At 39.3% G+C, this 19041-nt stretch overlaps 1 protein-coding gene across 6 annotated transcripts in view; it reads right to left on the bottom strand.

The window, feature by feature from the left end:
- DSCAM (DS cell adhesion molecule) overlaps positions 1-19041 on the bottom strand; it is a 662018-nt gene that overhangs the window by 545126 nt on the left and 97851 nt on the right. For all 6 annotated transcript variants that reach the window (XM_030577471.1, XM_030577483.1, XM_030577488.1 and 3 more), the window contains exons 2-3: positions 15913-16230; positions 9267-9413 (exon numbers count right to left, since the gene is read on the bottom strand). In XM_030577471.1, coding sequence (XP_030433331.1) covers positions 9267-9413; positions 15913-16230 — 465 coding nt within the window. The remainder of the gene's footprint in view (positions 1-9266; positions 9414-15912; positions 16231-19041) is intronic.

Below are 19041 nucleotides of genomic sequence, written 5' to 3'. Positions count from 1 at the left end.
CATGTTAATTAAGAGTACAGAATATTTGGCAGTGCTATGAACTCCAGAAAGAGGACAGAGAATAGGGAGACAGAGTTGCAAGAAAAATCTAGCAGGCAATAATATGTTATTTAACCTGGGAAAATACAGATAAATTCAGGTACATCTGGGGGAAAATAATCCAATGCATAGATATTTCCAGTAAGAGACAGAAACATTGCTGAAAGTACCTATTTGTGACTGTGGATATCAAATTAAACATCAGTGTACAAAATAATAAGATAGCCCAAAAAAATCAAAACCAAAACCCAATACAGTTTGGCACTCATGTCTTGTAATGTGATGCATTGCGCAACAGGCTGCTAGGCCTGTTCTGAGCTCCATGAAGGGTTATCCCATACATACTGTACTGCAGCATTGCCATAGACCATATATTAGAATCATCATGCAATAGTCTGAGAAGGTGAAAGCACCCTTCTTTTTGGTACAGGTCAGGCCCTAGAACATGGTGCTACTTTCTGGGCCTTTCAGTACCAGAAAGATGTGGGCAAAGCTGGAAGGAGAACCTGAAGAGAAATAAAATTGATTAAGGACTGAAAGGACTCAGTCATTTGGAAAAAATAATTATTATGCATATATTTATATTTGGTGAGGCTATAATGACTAGGGAGTGTGGCGTGTAATTACCTATTAATATTCCAAGGATGGTGATACAATAAAAGGAGAGTGTTGTAACGAGGAGGAATGGGATTAAATTAGAAAGACATATAGAGATTGAGTGTCAGGAAAACTTTCCTAATATTTGAAGACCTGACCGAGGAAGAAGATCTTCACTATTTCTCTTTCCTCACTCGAAGAAAGAAGGAAGGGCAGTGCCCCTTCTCCTCTCCAAGGTACTCATGCCACCTCTTCTTCCCCTCCTTTTGTGCAAGATCCCTCCCCCAGAGACGTTCAAATCCTGTCAATACTCCTATGCTCCTTACCTTTAAAAGGAAAAAGAAAAAAAAGGCTGTGGAAGAACGAGGGAAGAGATGGAGTGGAGAGATTTAAATGAGGGAAAAGGAAAAATAAATTTAAAAAGTGCCATTTGCTTCCTAGTATCAGAGGGGTAGCCGTGTTAGTCTAGATCTGTAAAAGCAGCAAACAATCCTGTGGCACCTTATAGACTAACGGACATTTTAGAGCATGAGCTTTCGTGGGTGAATACCCACTTTGTCAGATGCATGTAGTGGAAATTTCCAGGGGCAGGAATATATATGCAAGCAAGCTAGAGATAACGAGGTTAGTTCAATCAGGGAGGATGAGGCCCTGTTCTAGCAGTTGAGGTGTGAAAACCAAGGGAGGAGAAACTGGTTTTGTAGTTGGCAAGCCATTCACAGTCTTTGTTTAATCCTGAGCTGATGGTGTCAAATTTGCAGATGAACTGAAGCTCAGCAGTTTCTCTTTGAAGTCTGGTCCTGAGGTTTTTTTGCTGCAGGATGGCCACCTTAACGTCTGCTATAGTGTGGCCAGGGAGGCTGTAGTGTTCTCCTACAGGTTTTTGTATATTGCCATTCCTGATATCTGATTTGTGTCCATTTATCCTTTTCCATAGAGACTGTCCAGTTTAGCCGATGTACATAGCAGAGGGGCATTGCTGGCATATGATGGCGTATATTACATTGATGGACGTGCAGGTGAATGAACCGGTGATGGTGTGGCTGAGCTGGTTAGGTCCTGTGATGGTGTCGCTGGTGTAGATATGTCATACAATGTAATGGAAAACATAGATGGAATAGATACTGTATATCAGTCAGTGGGAAGATTCTCCAATGAATGGGGGAAACGACATTGCTTGAGTCATCTAAAACTGAACTACATAGTCACAGGAGAACATACCACAAACTTGGATTGGCAGGAGAGGTATACAAAACCTAATAGATCCTTCCCATCTCTAATTTCTATAATGTGGTAATCCCCTCTTTAAACACTAGTACCAAACATAGAAAAAGTTGCAAATGCAATAACCACGCATTTCTTAAATAACGCAGTACGTTACTTTTCCCTAATGGTTCCTTAGGAAAATAACTTTGTTGAAAGAGAAAGCTAAGAAGCAATATCAGTTTTAGAAATGAGTGAGCTTTACAATCTGCATGAAGCTTGGAAAACACATTGCTGTTGCAGCAAACTTAAGGTCCAATCCTGAAAAATGCTGAGCGTCTGAACTTCCTATTAACGTCACTAGCAATCAAGAGAAGTTGCAGGTGCTCAGCAACTCTTGAAATCATGCCCTGAAAAAAAAAAGAGGAGGAGAAGTCTAGCTGTGGCATTTTTCTGTATAGTATTACAATTTAAAAGGGTATTTTAATTCCTTAGCTGCATTATTGATATGACGTTAGATTATTCAAAAACTCTACATATGTTTAAACCTCTTTTACTGTCAACATTAGGTCTAGCAATTTAGATTTTTATTCTGTTCAACTTGGACAATGAAAAATCTTAGAGCTAGAGCATTTGAAATTATGTTATATGGCTGTTGATTGTTAGAGAGAAATTGGTGAATTTTGGATGCCTTTAAATCTGGATCTCATCTTTGCATGTGGGACCATCTTCTATATTGACAATATTTCTAAAGGACTAATTTATACAGAAAACTATCTACATTCATGAATAATATTCATCAGAAAATTTAACCTATTTTAGCCCTGCACAGCGCTCACTATTAAGAAGAAAAATAATCACCCCAAGGACTTTGAGATGCTGCCATGATCTCCAAATATGAGTACAGATCTTAGATACCACTATGTGGTAACTACTGGCAAACAGGACTGCTGACCATCAGTCACTGCAATTCACAGAACTCTTGGTGGAAAGAGATCTAAGAACCCTTGGAGCTTTCTAAAGATAAGACTTAAAGAATGCAGTGTAAATTATGCAATTCATTATATTAAATGCAGGTCATTGTGCATCAGTGACACATTCTCAAGCCTTGGTCACTGTATCTTATTTATGGCCCATGGAAAGTGCAGAGGCTCAAAGACTCAACAGCTGTCATCCTTGTGTCAATCAAAGCCCTTCAGGGACTTGTTTACCTTTCATAGTTCTACATCTTTCATTCAAAGCTGCTATTCTTTCACTGCAAATCAAATCCCCACAATAAATACTGTCCTTCTTCTTTTTGTACCTTTTTAAAGTCATTATATTTTTAACACAACTCAGATCCTTTCAAGGTTTGCTATTAGACAGGAAAAATGGGGGAATTTACGTAGGAGGGTCCATGCACCTCTTGTTAACCTCATTAAACTACACAGGTCCATTAAAATCTCAAAAAAACCCTCACAGTTCTCATCATCTAGGTAGCGTGGTATTCAGAATAAATCAAGAAAAGATATAAAGAACGTGTGTGTTTAGATTATATACAGCTACCCCTTCAAAAATGTAATATTGCAAATATTTTAATATAAAGATTTTTATAGACAACATTATTGAGCTGTTTGGTTTATATATTTTCTCTTTTTACTTCCATTTTCTTCTAATGCATATCATAGTACATCCTTTCTGCTGTCTTTTCAGTGCCTGCTTTCCCTTGTCTGTTGAATATTATAGAAAAAGCAGACAAAGTTTCAATTTGTTTGTGTCTCATACCGCTGTAACCCCCAGAAAGACAAGTTCTCTCTCAATACGATTACAGTTTATTTAACCTTCTCCCTTCCACTCTTTTCCTCACTTTTCCCCACTTAATCTTCTCCTTCCTTGTCCCTTCACTGTTCTCTTACACTCACCACTTTTAATAATCCCCTTTCAGTCACCACTCCTGTCCTCCACTCATCCCAGGAACTGATCAACAATTGAAGGGATATGGAGCTACTCTTTACCCACCCACCCCCGGGAGAATCAATGACTATTTTGCCTTTGCCCGTCCTCTTCCCCGCCTGGCTATGCTGTTTGTTGGGGCTGCCTGAAGTACACAGAGCAACAGTTCGGAACTGAGACAGAGACCAGAACCAAGCATTAGTCCCCTTTTGGTGGCTGAATGCAGAGGATGGGGAGTGGGGCAGCAGTGGCAGTGGAAAACACAACAGCACCATGCATTACACTTTGTTTTCAGTTGTCACTGCACAAATGTGCTTTACTGCATTCTTTAGGCCCTTCTGGAAAAATGGTTTTCAGTAGCTGCAAAATCAACACAGCACAGTGCCAGATTCTAATGGAGTGGCAATCTGTGGGGCTAATTTCATGAGGGAAAACAGTAAGGACTCGGAAGAAACTTTGTATGTACAAAGTTAGCTAGTAGTCACATGACAAGATTTCCAACAAAGGATTACTTAAGTTTTCATGTTGAGTGTGACCTGCAAGACATGATTCACTAGAAAGCATGTGTGAGTCTCAAAGATCTAGCTATAATACTTACAAAGACACAAGTGCAAGTCCCTCTAAAATTGCTCCAAACTATTGTACATTTTCCTATTTTTCACATTTCAAATGTTGTTAGGCAAGGCCTGTACTGTGGGGGAAAAGTGATTAAGAATTGTTAGTGCTAGGAAAGATGGATGAGCAAATGCTTGTCTGAATGGATATAATTTTTCTATTTGTAGTTTTTAAAATTGATTTTATTTAAAATTTTCATTGAAAAAATTGTGGAAAAAAGTTTTCATGACACATATTCACCATTTTTATTAAATAGGCAACTATTGCTTTAAATGAAGGGGACTCTGTTAGCAACAGAGCTCCATATAAGGTCCAGGCCTATCTTCTGGGGATGCCTTCTAGTGGCCTCCTATCCCCACACCTTTGCACTAACCCTGATCCATGGCATGAAACCAGAACCAGGAAACAGAGAAAAGTTTCTTACCAGCAGTCCTGTACATTACATCTTTATTACACACTAAAGTTTCTATGGGCAGCTTTCTGCTCTCAGATAACTTCAGTAGGACCTCCCTATGCACAACCAAAAGCAGAATCTAGCCAATAGATTATAAAGTTACAGATGTCCAGCATGTTGCATCATTATGAAACCAACAAGGCTCCTACTGTCTGAGCTAAGACATATTTTGTAAGTGTTCTTCTAAAAAACTAGATTTTGGTATATATAATGAGCAGCAATGCTTTTAAAAGCAAGCAAGCAAGCAGAGAGTTGGTTTTACATAGAAAAAGGGACAACTAACATACTGTGTAATAGCGGAGCATCTGAAACAAGGATTATGGCTCATTTGCAAGTCCCTTTATTCTAAAATTCAGGATGGGGTCTCCACATATATTAGCATCTGAAATGTTCACTCTAGATAATATCTGAAAGGATTGTATGCAAGTGTAACTAATTCAAAAGCAAAAATCACTCTTCTAAACCTAGAACATGCAGCACCTGTTAGCATGCTGGCTTGTTTATTTTTTTTAGGAAGTCTCACACTTCCCTCCATGGGTCTACGCTTGCTGTCTTACTTGTGTGTTCTTCAAAAGATAATCCTTATGGGAGATTTTCAACTTTCTTCCTTTTACCATACTGTATACTTAGTTTTATCCCACAGTTTCCATGACATTTTGTCTAATACAGTCTGTGATAATCTCCAGTAAATATACATCCCTAGCAGATTCCCTGCAGTGGTTTCTGCTCATTTTAACTTTCCTTTCTGATGCCATCCGCTACTCACTGATAATCAGCCACATTTCTCTTTTAATCCTATCCTGTCACTAATGTTCTAATATTAAATTGTCAGATGCAAAAACATACTATTGCCTATTTCTTTTCAACACTTCACAAAAGTTGATCAAACATATATAGGAAAGTTGTTCTCACATTTGGTACTTATGTTAGTATACATTTTCCCTCAAAATATTGATCACTAGTGGAAAACAGATCAATAATCCTGTTATGTTTTAGCATCCTATTCATCAGCACTGGGAATCCAAGTTTTTGAGGTTAATCAATACCCACCATTTGAGTTCATGGCCATATTACTGTTGAATTGATCACGGAGAAAAATCAAGGCAATTGTCTCATAAAACACGTCACTTTTAAAAAAGCTAGCACTATGAAGCTGCTGCTAAAGTACTGTGATAGTAAACAGCAAATCCTACAGTCATTCTAGTTAAACTGGACTGATGTTCCCTGCCTCCCTTTAACACTGATACTGAGGAGCTCATCAGAACAACTGTAATTAAATATAGACTTTATATTTGATCTTTACTGTGACAACCTCAGAAATTAGATTCTCTAAAGTATTTTATATGATATAGCAAAATACACTAAACAACCTTTTAAAGAGCATCAGTTTTAATAGATAGTTTTTACTTGCTTTGTGACTGCACACAATTTTTTTTCAGATATACTATTGTAGGATCAGAGCCATGATAAATGTATTAAGTCTCATTCATGGCTTGCTGTACTGGTTTTAAAACAAATACGTTCCAGATGTAATGGCTTATTAGGCCAATCCACCCTATCCAGCTCATGGAAATGCAGTTCCATACTTTCCTTCTTCCAGGGACATAACCAGACTGGATTTAATTGAGGAACAAGACACAGACAGGAATGAATGGTGATACTGTACTGCTCTCTGTGTCTATAAAGATGCTTTGGGATGAGAAGAAGATTTTTAATGGATGCCGCTTCATCAGTTAAAAAAGTCAAAAGTCCTATGAGAAAAAATCTTTAGGCCCAGCTGATCAATAAAGGACTATTATTATGTTCCTTCATAAGAACATAAGAATGACCATACTGGGTCAGACCAAAGTATCCTGTCTTCCAACAGTGGCCAATGCCAGGTGCCCCAGAGGGAATGAACAGAACAGGTCATCATCAAGTGATCCATCCCCCATCGTCCATTCACAGCTTCTGGCAAACAGCAGTTAGAGACACCATCCTTGCCCATCCTGGCTAATAGCCATTGATGGACCTATCCTCCATGAATTTATCTAGTTCTTTTTTGAAGCCTGTTATAGTCTTGGCTTTCACAACATCCTCTGACAAGGAGTTCCACAGGTTGACTATGTGTTGTGTGAAAAAATACTTCCTTTTGTTTGTTTTAAACCTGCTGCCTATTAATTTCATTGGGTGACCTCTAGTTCTTGTGTTATGAGTAAATAACACTTCCTTATTTACTTTCTCTGCACCAGTCATGATTTTATAGACCACAATCATATCTCCCCTTAGTCATCTCTTTTTCAAGTTGAAAAGTCCCAGTCTTATTCATTGCTCCTCATATAGAAGCCATTACATACCCCTAATCATCTTTCAGTCACTAGAAGGACAGATGTTGAAGGCAGAGGCTTGACTAACTAGGTAAACTGTTTCTGTGTACTATGTAGTCATTGTGGCTTCCAGAGGAGCAGCATTTCCCTCTACAATAGTAGGGAAGAGGCTGCAGAAACATATATTGTACTCTAGACTTCAGAATTATGAGGAAAATTGAGCCATCCAAAGATGAGTAGTGTTCCAACAGGGTAGGAATCAGGCTGTGAGGAGACAAGTCACATTGGTGAAATTTTTCAAGATGTTCTGAATTGATAATTGAGAATGAAGGACCTTTTAATAATATTAAATTATCTAGCTTAATAGACTATTTTAAAATTAAGAGAAATTAAACCGAAACCCATGTAATTATCTGTTTGGTAATTTTAATTGTATTATATATTCTTTTAACAGGTTACAATAATAATAAAGATATTTGTAACATTTAATGGCTCAATCCTGTTCTTTAATGCATGACCACAAATCACATCATCTATATTTTATTTGCGATCCCAGAGTCTCAACTACTGTAACTGGATCTGGGGAGGCAGGTCCTTGTGTTTAATGGCAGTCTGCATGGGTGCAGGTTTCTACCCATGAATATCAGATAGTTGGATCACAGCCCACATGGGACAATGTAAAAAAAATGGACTGAAGTGGATTTAGTGCACTTAAAAACTATACCGATATCAGTGGACACGGTGACTGATCACTTAAAAATACAACATTTCTGTACCAAACGAATCTATTTTCATATTGTCTCAAAAATATCTATGAAGGGACAAAACCTTTTAAACAATAGTTTTACCAGAGACAGGAAGTCACATTTAGAAAACAAGATATATAGAAACAAAGAATTCCATTTCTATCAGCACCACGTTTATTGAAAATGGAGGGTGGTTAACCTAGGAACTTACAATCTTCAACTCATTTCAGCATATACTGTAGCATAGTATAAACACATTCTTAATATACAATGCACTGACATTTAGCTCTGATTATTGTCCCATTGCTGCAATACTCAACAGCTGTACTTTCACATTCTGTGCGTGTACATCATTTACTTGAGCATATAATAGCAGATGTATTCTGTGTTTATCCACATAATACACATTTCAGCTGTAGTACAACAACATGAACTTTCCATGTGATACAGTCTCCATATACGTATGTTGTTCTATGGATTTCTTACATACTATTAGCTAGAAAATGTTGGATTGCTACAGTGAAATCCTGTACTCCCACCATTGACTTCAATGGGGCCAGGATTTCACTCCTAGACCTGTTTGTGAGGTTAAATCAGTTCAATGGGAGTCTTTTTTTTTTTTTTAAATGGGATCTTTGCTGCATCTATACATACTTTCAGTACATACTGTAGATGTTCTGCGGAGTCCTAACTAGAAAATTCAATTATTCTCATGACAGTTTGCAGTTTTCCAACAGCAAAGTAAATTTTCTGTATACACAGCAGTGCAGATAGTTATTTTTATAAACATACAGATTAACGTCAATATATGAATAAATATATTTGGCATACATCAAAAGTTTATTATATTATGTCTGTGGATAGTATAAGCTTCCAAATGTTGCCTATAGGCATACCTGGTACAAAAATATTATTGAAATATGGGAGTCAATTTCACATATCATTTAAAAGAACCAAAATAAAAGTAACTCGAGATTTCTTTTACTCCATAACTAATTTCACCACTAGAAAACAATCCCAACCCAACAAACAGATTATGACACCCAAAACAAAAAATTCTACGGCAAACAGAATTTCCTTTTAAAAAAACATCAAGTCAACACTACGCCACAATGCCAAGAAATACTGATTTCGTGTCTAGTGTAAAACAAAATACATGTTAATTTCCCTGGGAGCAAGCTAAAAAAAGCCAGAGATGTCTCAAAGCTTCAAGTCACACCTAATCACGAGGATGCATCAGAGCCAAATGTGCTACACATTAATTACAGTGGAAAGATGAAATATCATTCAGCTATAATCAACACAAAGGAACCATCAAGCATTATGGAAAACACAAACCATATCCAATAGGGAAAGAAAGCCATTAAAGCCTACCTGAGACAAGTGAGACTGTGTCTTTCTCCCAAGAGACAACAGTGATGTACGCCTCCACAGAGGAGGGGATAATGCACTTGAAGACCGCTACATTGCCTCTCATGGCTTTCTGGTCCTCCACACGGACTGTGTAGGGTTCCCGTAAAACTAAAATGGAAGAATAGTGAGTTTTTGTTAATGAGTGAGATGGTAAAGCCAAGGTAGAATTAAATAGAAAGAAATCCTGTCTGGAAAGACAGGTGGGTGTCGTTTCCCCAAGGACTGAATATAAACAACACATTTCCTCGGCCTTTATAAAGGAAGTCAGAAGATGAGCTCATGACCATCACTCCTTTCACTTTCATATGCCTTAGAGCTGACTTAGTCAAAGCCACAAACCCAAAATGGTGGGATCATGCCCTGCTCCAGTTCTTGCATTGATCTTACACAATTCACCCAGGATAAAGACAAATTAGGCAGGCAAGTAAAATATTATTAGACTTTCTTCATCCTAATAGCAAGGGTAAGAAAGTAAATTTTGTGTCTTGGCTGGTAAATCTGTGATAATTTTACATTGCTAATCTGAAGGGTCTCCCTGAAAGAACTCCAAGATCCTCTTGCTTACTCCAGTAGTATACTATACCCCATAACATTTCAGTGTTCATCCTCTAGTTAATTCTGGGTGTAAGGGTAAAATCATTTCCCAAGGGAAACAGTCTTCACATGAAAAAAATGATGCTCTGTCTCATGCCAGCTTCTTTAGGTTCTTATACCACACTTCCTTCAGAAGCTGGGCATTCTACTTTGTCAGAGGAAGCACAGGCTCCCCCAATACTGGTGGGAGATTCCCATATGGTGGTTCTGTTGAATTAAGCTGTCAGTCTTCTCCTGGTGCGAAAATAAGTGGGACAACCAGAAGGATGAGAGAGAGAAATTTAGGATAGAGGGAGAGTGAGAAGAGTTGCAGGTGCTAACTGAGGACTCAACAGAGGTGAGTGAGAGGGAAGGAAGGAGGGTGCTCAGATTTGCAGAGAAGTGAAGCGTGTTAATAGACTGAAGGTCTCAAAGGTTGAGCAGAAAAGTGAGGGCGGAGGTGGAGTGGGCAACACAGAAAGAAATAAGGTAGTGATCACAAAAGAGAAACTCTGATAGTGAGGTACATTAGTGGAATAGTACTAGTGACCCAGCTGGCAGCTTGGAGAATTGATCCAGAGATGAAGGTCAAAGGAAGATGGTAGGGAGTGGAAGAGGCAACAGCATCTACAAGGTCAATACAACAGCTGAGCATTTCTGGGGTAGGGGGTGGAAGATAAAGAGGAGAAGAGGAAATACATGCACTGTAATCAATGAAAAATAGAGATGAGAAGCCTGTGGACAGTAACTAACAGGAGAAGGAGATAGAGATTAACATCTGATGGAGTACAGTTCAGAAGTGGAAAAGGTGAAAAGTGGCATGAGTGAAACAGTAGGAGCTCAATACCACCATTGCTTCATATCCGGGCTGTGTGAGAAGAGACCACTACAAGAATGCAGCTACAAAAGAGGTGTTGGAGAAGGGGTAGGCCACTTTCAGTGAATACAAAGAGATGAAAGGAGCAAGAGGCAATGCGGCCACGCAGGTCTACTAGTCATCATTACCAATAAGAATAATTTCAGTGCCCTAAGGTAATCATGTCAATAGTGCTATGGGACCATTATATAGAAACGTCCTCTACTCCCACTGCAAAACAAAACAAAAAACTAAACAAAAAAATTCATAGAGCAAAATTTAAGTATAAGCACATTCACTCTAAGTGGATGTGGCTGTATTTGCTTTTCAGTATTTAGAGGTATATTTCTGGAATAAAGAAGCCATGGACTTATAAAATGGCGACCTCTTTACAACTGCTCCTCAAAAAAAAGTGTGTCTGGCCAGATTCAAACTGTAAGTTAAGCATATACAAATAGTGAAGGGTTTCAAATTACAGTGCAACCATTAGCTCATGAACAGGAAAGTGCATTTTTTTTAAGTTTTACAATCTGCATAGACAATTATGTAGCTTAAAGGTTAACAGGTCTAAAAATAAAATAAATCAAAATTAAGTATTAAGGCATCATTAGTCTAAAAATATATTCCTGATCATAAATAATGAGGCAAAGTCACTAACTCTGATCATAGACTTGCTGGATTGTCAGAAGCATATGTTCTCTTACAGTAGCAACCTTAGAATACCTCTTCGCATGTGAAAGAAGCCAGCTACCATCTTCTTTCCATGCTCCAGTGAAAGGCTTGCAAAGCACAAGGATCTCCTTCTTTATGTAGCTAACTGTCTCCTACCACTAATGCTCCAGGGATAGCTCGCAGAGCATGGGCTATTTTGAGAAGGTATCATGACACAATATTATGAACAGGGCTAGTGCAAGATGGTTCACATTTTTTCTGAACTACTTGTACAGTTACAAAAACCTGTCATGTCATTAAAAAAGCCACTTCCAGGGCAATTTTTCCAAGAAGCAAATGTACACAAACACCTGTAAATCAGTGAAACTTGACAGAGGCAGAACTAATTTATAATAAAAATTGGAGATATACCTATTGCCTAGAACTGGAAGGGACCTTGAAAGGTCATTGAGTCCAGCCCCTTGGCTTCACTAGCAGGACCAAGGACTGATTTTTGCCCCGGATCCCTAAGGGGCCCTGTAGCAGAGTGGGTCTCTGCTCCAGCCTGGAAGGGGTTAAAACAGCCCTGGATAAGGGCTGGGGCTAGAGAAAGCAGCCTTTTAGGCTGGGCTGATTGGGGAAGTGGCAGCAGCTGGGGCCACGCCCCAAACTGAGCAACAGGCCCTTATATAAGGGCAGAGAAGCCAGGAGCCCAGACACTCTCTCTCTGCATTCAGAGAGAGAAGGGCCTGGTTGTAGGGAACCAAATAAGGTACCTTGGGTGAAGCAGGGCTGGGGAAAGGCAGAGGAGCTGCTGCTGCCTGGAAAGCCCCAGGCTGCAGCCTAGCAGAAGGCTAAGAGGTACTGGGCGTTGCAGGGTGCAACCCAGGGGTAGGCCAAGGCAGCAGGTCCAACCCCCTTTGCTGATGATGAGAGGCTAATACTGCAGTCTGCCCCAGGGCGTGGGGCTAGCTAATGACTGGGCAGTTGCCAAGACACCGAGGCAAAGTGGGGATAGAGAGTGGGGAAACCCCTAAGAAAGAGGAAGGGGTTACTGCCAAGGGGCAGAACCCCGCATAAAAGGGGCACTGAGGTCCAGGGAGGGACACAGGGCCAGTAGCCGAAAGGCAGATCACTGGCCTGCAGAGAGCACTCCGAGCTGGAAGTTGAGCTAATTCCCAGGACAGCCAGCAGGAGGTGCCGTGGGGGTGAGTTGTGCCTGGTTACAGGCCACCGCAAGGATTGAGCTCCCAACCCTGGGTTCAACAGTCCAATGGTCAAACCACTAAGCTATCCCTCCCCAATCCCTTGCTGGCGAGACTTGCAGTATCTGGACCTTGATATTTTGGCATATGGAAAGGGAGAGGGCACACATTCATCAGATTTCCAAACCAAACTATTTAATCTTTGGAATTTGCAATATCCAAGGAGTTGAGATAGATCACAAGTAATTATTCAGTTCCAAACTGCATGAGACAGTTCTTGTTTGTGTATATGCACTAACTTCTTTGTTTAATGCATCCACAATGTTGCTGAACCTCATGATTTTATCATGAGCCTTGTGATTTCTGCTGTTTTTCTTAAAGCCCCAGATCAGAGTCACTTGATTGCATGAGACTCATCTTTCATGGGGGAAAAAAGTCTCTAGCTTTCACAGTTGCTTGGAAAAACAATAACTTCAAAGCAAGATGGACCTACCTCCATCTACTCCCGGTAAAGATCTGGCCCAGAGAGTTTATCTACATTACATGCAAAGCCAAAACATTTTCAGCTCAACCATCTCCTTTGAGCACCTCCACCATCCACAGGATAGCCGGTGGACAGGCTAAGTTTTCTTCCAGGCATTCATCCTGGGAAATCCCAGGGATTCGTTGCTTCTCCTGACCAATCATGAACTAGCTTTGTGTTAGACTATTCCATTAGTCACATGTCTAGCTTTAAGAAATCCTCTGATTGGCTGGGAAGGAGGGCACTGCACCCACTTTATGTGGCGCTGCGGGGAGCAAAAAGCCATTCCAGCTTTCATGTTGCTTGCAGCAGGGTTCCTCTCTACCTGCTATGGGGTAAGGCTTAGGCCAATTGTTGGTCCTTTCCTCAGGACTGCATTTAATTACCAAATAGAGAGAGGTTTTATGTTGACTTATCGCTGCGTTCTCTTTTCTGCTGTGGCCAAGCCAGGATCATGTTCAGGATTCCATATGATCCAGCATTTTGTGTCAGAACTTTTGGAGGACTGTGTAGTCTTTGCCAGAAGTTACATTTTGTCATCTCTTTCCTCTCTTCATAACATAATACGCACAGCTGCACTGGTAGCTGGGTTCCAAATAACCATGTTTACTAACTATATACAAATATACAAGGTCTCGCTATCTGTACATACTGCTACTCTGGCAGGGTTCTGATGGCTCCTGCAATAAAAAATAGGGAGCCCCACTAGAGGGCTCCAAAACTATTTACAGGGATATCACCCAGTTCCTATACATTGCAAATATATTGTTCAGTTTCTGTAGGGATTGCAGGGAGGGGTATATATCTCCCAGAATTATGGGATTGGGCGTATCCCTGGGACTGAGAATGAATGGAGATAGCTTGGCATTAGGCTCAATGGCAGCTCTAATGCTCTTGATATTTGTTGGTGAGGAGGAGTGGGGATTTGTGATCCAAGCCCTGTATGCAGGCCCAGATGGGCTGGGCTGTTTATCTGGAGGGATAACTGTTTTGACAGTGGGGAGAAAGGGTGGAATATGGCTGGGCAGAAGCTGCAGGCACACTTTGCAGAGGCTATAGTTATTCCCTTCTTTCCTTTGTTATGCTATTGATGTTTATTAGCAAAATTGCTGTCTTTTGTGCCATAGACTATCCTTAGATTCTAAGGTGATGTCTTGGTGATCCCACGAGCCACAGAGGGAACAGGAAAATGGCTTTCACATTCAAGTACCTATTTTCTTAATTACTTCTTATATACACCTATATACTGGTACATGATTGGGAGTATGACGGAGGTATGTGCACGTTTTCAGCTGCTTCATAGGTCCTTGGAGCTGCATGAACCTCATTGCCTGATCAGAGCCTTAGTTAACAAGGTTTCAAGATACAGTCTTCTTTAGGCAGTCACATTAGTGTATCCACAAAAGAATAAGCAACTAATATCTGAATCTTTAAGCATCATTAGCATGCAAAATGTTATGAGGAAACCACCCAACACTTTAGAGTTTCTACTTAAAAGAAGCTCAAGGAAAGAACTGCAAGGAAGTAAAGACTGAGATGCACTGGCAAACACAGGGAAGCTGATATGACATCTTCTCTCCCTAAAAAGATCAAATCTCTAGTCTACAGATTAAATAAAACTCAAAAAAAGTATATTCTGCACAGAAAATGAATGCATTTTTGTAGACTGTATGTTTTGGATACTGCATTTCATTAATTTCTTGATGTCAGTTTTTCTTTGTATCTTTTAATTATCACATTTCATGTCTTTGAAGTCATATTTAGCATTAATAAGACTAAAAGTCAGGAAGCAGAAACTATTAACTGGCATAATGCACTTCAGTATCTGGCTTTTCCTTGTTTGCAAACAGAGAATCTTAAGAAGAGCTATAACCCCAAAGCGCCATATTTGTGCATGGTTTGCAATTTCTTTAATATAGCTACTGTACTGCAGATACTCTAGGGGACAGATCTTCAGATGGTATAAATTATGCTGATGTAAACTGGTGATTAAGCTAGTGTAAACTGAAGTTACTGGTGCTCTTTGACAATTTCTATCTGCTAAGGATCTGTCCCCAGAATTTTTTTTAATTAAAATTTTGATTAATTAAAATGTCTAGATACCACGTTTCAGAGTTCTGTGCACTAGCAGAATAGTGGTAATAGATTTGAGTCTAATTACATTTAAAATAAATTCTCCCTTTTTAGGGGCCACCCCTTTCTATTCAGTCAACTCAGAAAATAGTTGCCAAACTGCTACGCCCACAATACAATAAATCTTTTGCATACTTTAAGTTAAACATAAAGCGATTCCTATATATTTACAATACCATTTTATTATTATATCTCAATGCACATGTTCATCTCTGAGTCACAAAATCAGATCATAACTAAAGACAGGCAAAATAAGGGGAAGATTTTGTTATGCAAAAATTGGATCTATTAGCCATTCTCCAGCCCCTGCCTCACCCCATCCCAAAAACACAGTGCAGGGCAAGTCCCTATTCCCCCATCCCCAACTCTTTGAAGAGTAAATAGATTCTGATGAATGGCCCATCTCTAACTGTTCAGCTGGGAATCTTGGCGTCTTTCAGAAACTCATTTGATTGATGGACTTTGGGATGAGACTTTTAACTTCTCTTTTATAAAAATAGGCTAAGCCAATATTGTTTCAGTTGATTTAATTAAGAACTCTAGGGATTGCCTTCTAGACCCACAGTCTTTGCTCCAGTTCACAATGGCTACTACTTTTTAGCCAGAAACACATGGTCTCCCCCCACCAGCCCAACCTGAAGTCATGAAGTAAAGAACCATACTTACCGGCCTTAATGTGAACATCCTGACTTCTGATTTTCCCTGAAGGATTTTCAGCTGTGCAATAGTAAGTGTTATCATGGATTAAGTTATTAAAGCTTGAAGGAGGGAAGGGGAAAATTTGGAGAGTGCCATTGGGGTGGACGTGGCGGATCCCTGGGACATCATAGATCTCCTCGCCCGTTGCTAGGTACCATCTGAGTGTCACAGGAGGGATCCCTGCTGCAGGACAGGGCACCAGTGTCCCTGTGGTGCTAGCAAACACTACCTCTTGCAAAGATGCATTGACAAAATACAGGCTGGCATGTAGATCTTCACTGAAAACTGCAAGATAAAACAGACAAATGGGTATTTAACAGCCAAGAAAATATTACTGCACATATCACAATTTTAGTCCTACAACTTAATAGTCTGATAGTGATGCTCAGGACTTTTCTGCTCCTTTAAGTAATTTCTTTTTGTTAAACACATAAATCACAATCAATTTTGAAGTATTATGACAGTTGATGGAGGTAACTAGAGCAACTGGATCCTAATACAGGATAGGACAACTTGTTTCGGTGTTTTGTCAGAATAAAACAACCAAAAAGCTATGGATCTCAAAACACAAAGCAAAGGAGTTACTCTCCAGCAAGATTAACATTAGTCTGGAAAGAAGCAAATTAGATCACCTTTCCCATTGCTGATCCAGTATTCTTGCTAAGACCAGTCAAATACTAGCAGTAATCTACTTCAGTGAAACTTTCAGTAACTAGAATTTGCTGTCTGGCAAAAGCTGTTAGCATTTATAAATAGAATTTGCTTTTACGTATTTTTCATCTCTGAGGTATATCAAACAATGTAATGAGAAGAACTGAGCAATTAATGAAAAAAAATCAGTTTTTTAAAAAGTAACAAATTTGTAGAAAAAATTATTTGACCAGCGCTAGTAAAAAGAGTTGGATACGTTTAGTAGATAGACTGTTTAAGGCTAACATGTCAACTATAGTTTGCTCAGCAATAGCTGCCCCCTGGCCTTGGGCAATAGATCTTGTTATACTGAGAGGGTAAATACTGGCCAGAACAGGAAGTTATCCCCCTGTTCTTTTATGAAGAAAAGTCAGGAGATCATTACCTTCTACCCAGAAAACCAAAAATAAGCAGAAGGAACCTCACTCTGTTTCATCCATAGTATGAGACCTCTAATACAGCAGCATCTCCCTACTGCTCTGTGTTTGAGAACATGGCAGTGGAAAGCTTTACTTCTACATTTCTAGAAATTGGGATTTTTTTAACTGTACGACCATACCAGTGCATTATATATTTTTGCATTTAATATACATATAGTATTTACCCTAAAAACTAGCCAGTTCTACCTTAGACAAATAGGTAAGGTTGCATTATTATCTGCATTTGCACTTCACTACAGCTTGAATTCTATAAACATTGAAGTAAAGTTATCCAGGGTAACTGGCAAGTTTTAAAAAGTTATCTATTGTGTATCAGGCCAGAGTAGGCATCTGCCAGAGTTCAATACTAGCCTTTATCTGAAAAAATGTATTATCTTGTGTTGGGTATAAAGAACCCCCTAGCAACTGCAAAGCTAATCTTGATATGGTGCTATCTACTTCTGCTGCTCAATCTTATGGTGGTTGGCTGTGTAAGAGGGAGGGTTTCCTTACTTCTCCTGCCGACTAATGGAGTGGGTGATAAGGAAGGAATAAGTTGTTTTGTGATACTTCTTTGAAGACCATAATGGGTTGGAACAAGTGACCCTTCATGGTGACCCCCACAAAGAAAGATGAGGATTGGTCTGGCACCCCTAGAAGACCTCAATGGAAGAGATCCTCTAGACCCATTAGGTAGCAGGAAAAGCAGATTGTCCACCTAAAAGACAGCCAAGCTAAGTGGAGAGGGATTTCTGGGGAAATCTCAGGAGGCAGGTTGAAAGTATCTTGTAGGTTTAGGAATCTGAATCTTCTAGCAGACTGACAGGGGATGGCTTACAGCAAGCCCAGGCAAACAGATATTACAGGTGCTGGTTCAGAGTAACACACAGGAAACAGAGCCTTCACGGTTGGTTCAGCCATAGTCAAAACTTGGTCTTATTTTTTTTTTTTAGCAAAGCAAACAGATATGAACTGAACACATACAGGAACAAGATGGTGCCATTTCTATATAGTCAGATTTCTAATTATAGCTACACTTTAAAGTAGGAAACAAAACTGATTGTAACAGGATGGAGAATGAAAAAAAAAAGATGTGGAAGTCACCATTGTTCATTTAACTATAAGAGCTATTCTCTATAATTAGAACTGAAATATTGTTTAACATATTTTAATATTCATCTCCAAAGAGGAGACACTCACAGTAATAAATATACTGTACAATCGCTAGCTCTTAATATGCTGTGCTGCATTGCAACAGACGGTCAGGTATAACCAGTAGGTTTCTGATTTAGGATGAAAAGGTATATACCAAATGGTCAGCATCATAAAATAGAGAAGATTATCAGACATTAAGTTTGGTGCCTTACACAGAGCCTAACTTTTCCATGCACAATTTAAATCAAAATGCTATGCAAGTGAACTGGATGCAGACTAGATGTTATAATACACCTTTAAGAAAATATCACCTGTTCCAGTTGCATGGTATCCCCTGTAGCAACTTTCAGTACTCCTGACTAACTTTTCATCCATCTGCCTATAGAATAATGCTTTACTTTAAAGTAGCATCTACTACACATTCATCTTAATGGAAGCCACATGCACATATCAAAAAGAATCCCTGGAAAGTAATTGTAAGATATAATGTACACACAAACAGAAGATCCAGATGTTTTGTTGCTGAGCACAATGGACAAGCTGTTTGGATGCATACTGCAGAAAAAAAAATCCAGAATGGGATAATATCTTTCATTAAAGAGCTATTTCTACTATGCTTCATAGAAAAAAATAATTTGCTGAACAACAGAACAGATGAGGTACCAAAAATTAACTGAAACTGAGATAAGGGGGGGAAGTATAATTATATGTTGTTGTACCTTAAAATTTGTTAAATATTAAAATAGAAAATATGGGGGTTTAGTCAGGAGAGCAGCAGTGAGACCACAACTCATGGCACTGGACAGAGGAGAAGGGGGTAACTGATGAAAGC

This window comes from Gopherus evgoodei, chromosome 1 (assembly GCF_007399415.2).
Source record: "Gopherus evgoodei ecotype Sinaloan lineage chromosome 1, rGopEvg1_v1.p, whole genome shotgun sequence".
NCBI classification, from domain to species: Eukaryota; Metazoa; Chordata; order Testudines; family Testudinidae; genus Gopherus; species Gopherus evgoodei.
The sequence above is the reverse complement of the archived record's forward strand: the minus strand, read 5'-3'. Positions and strand labels throughout refer to the sequence as shown.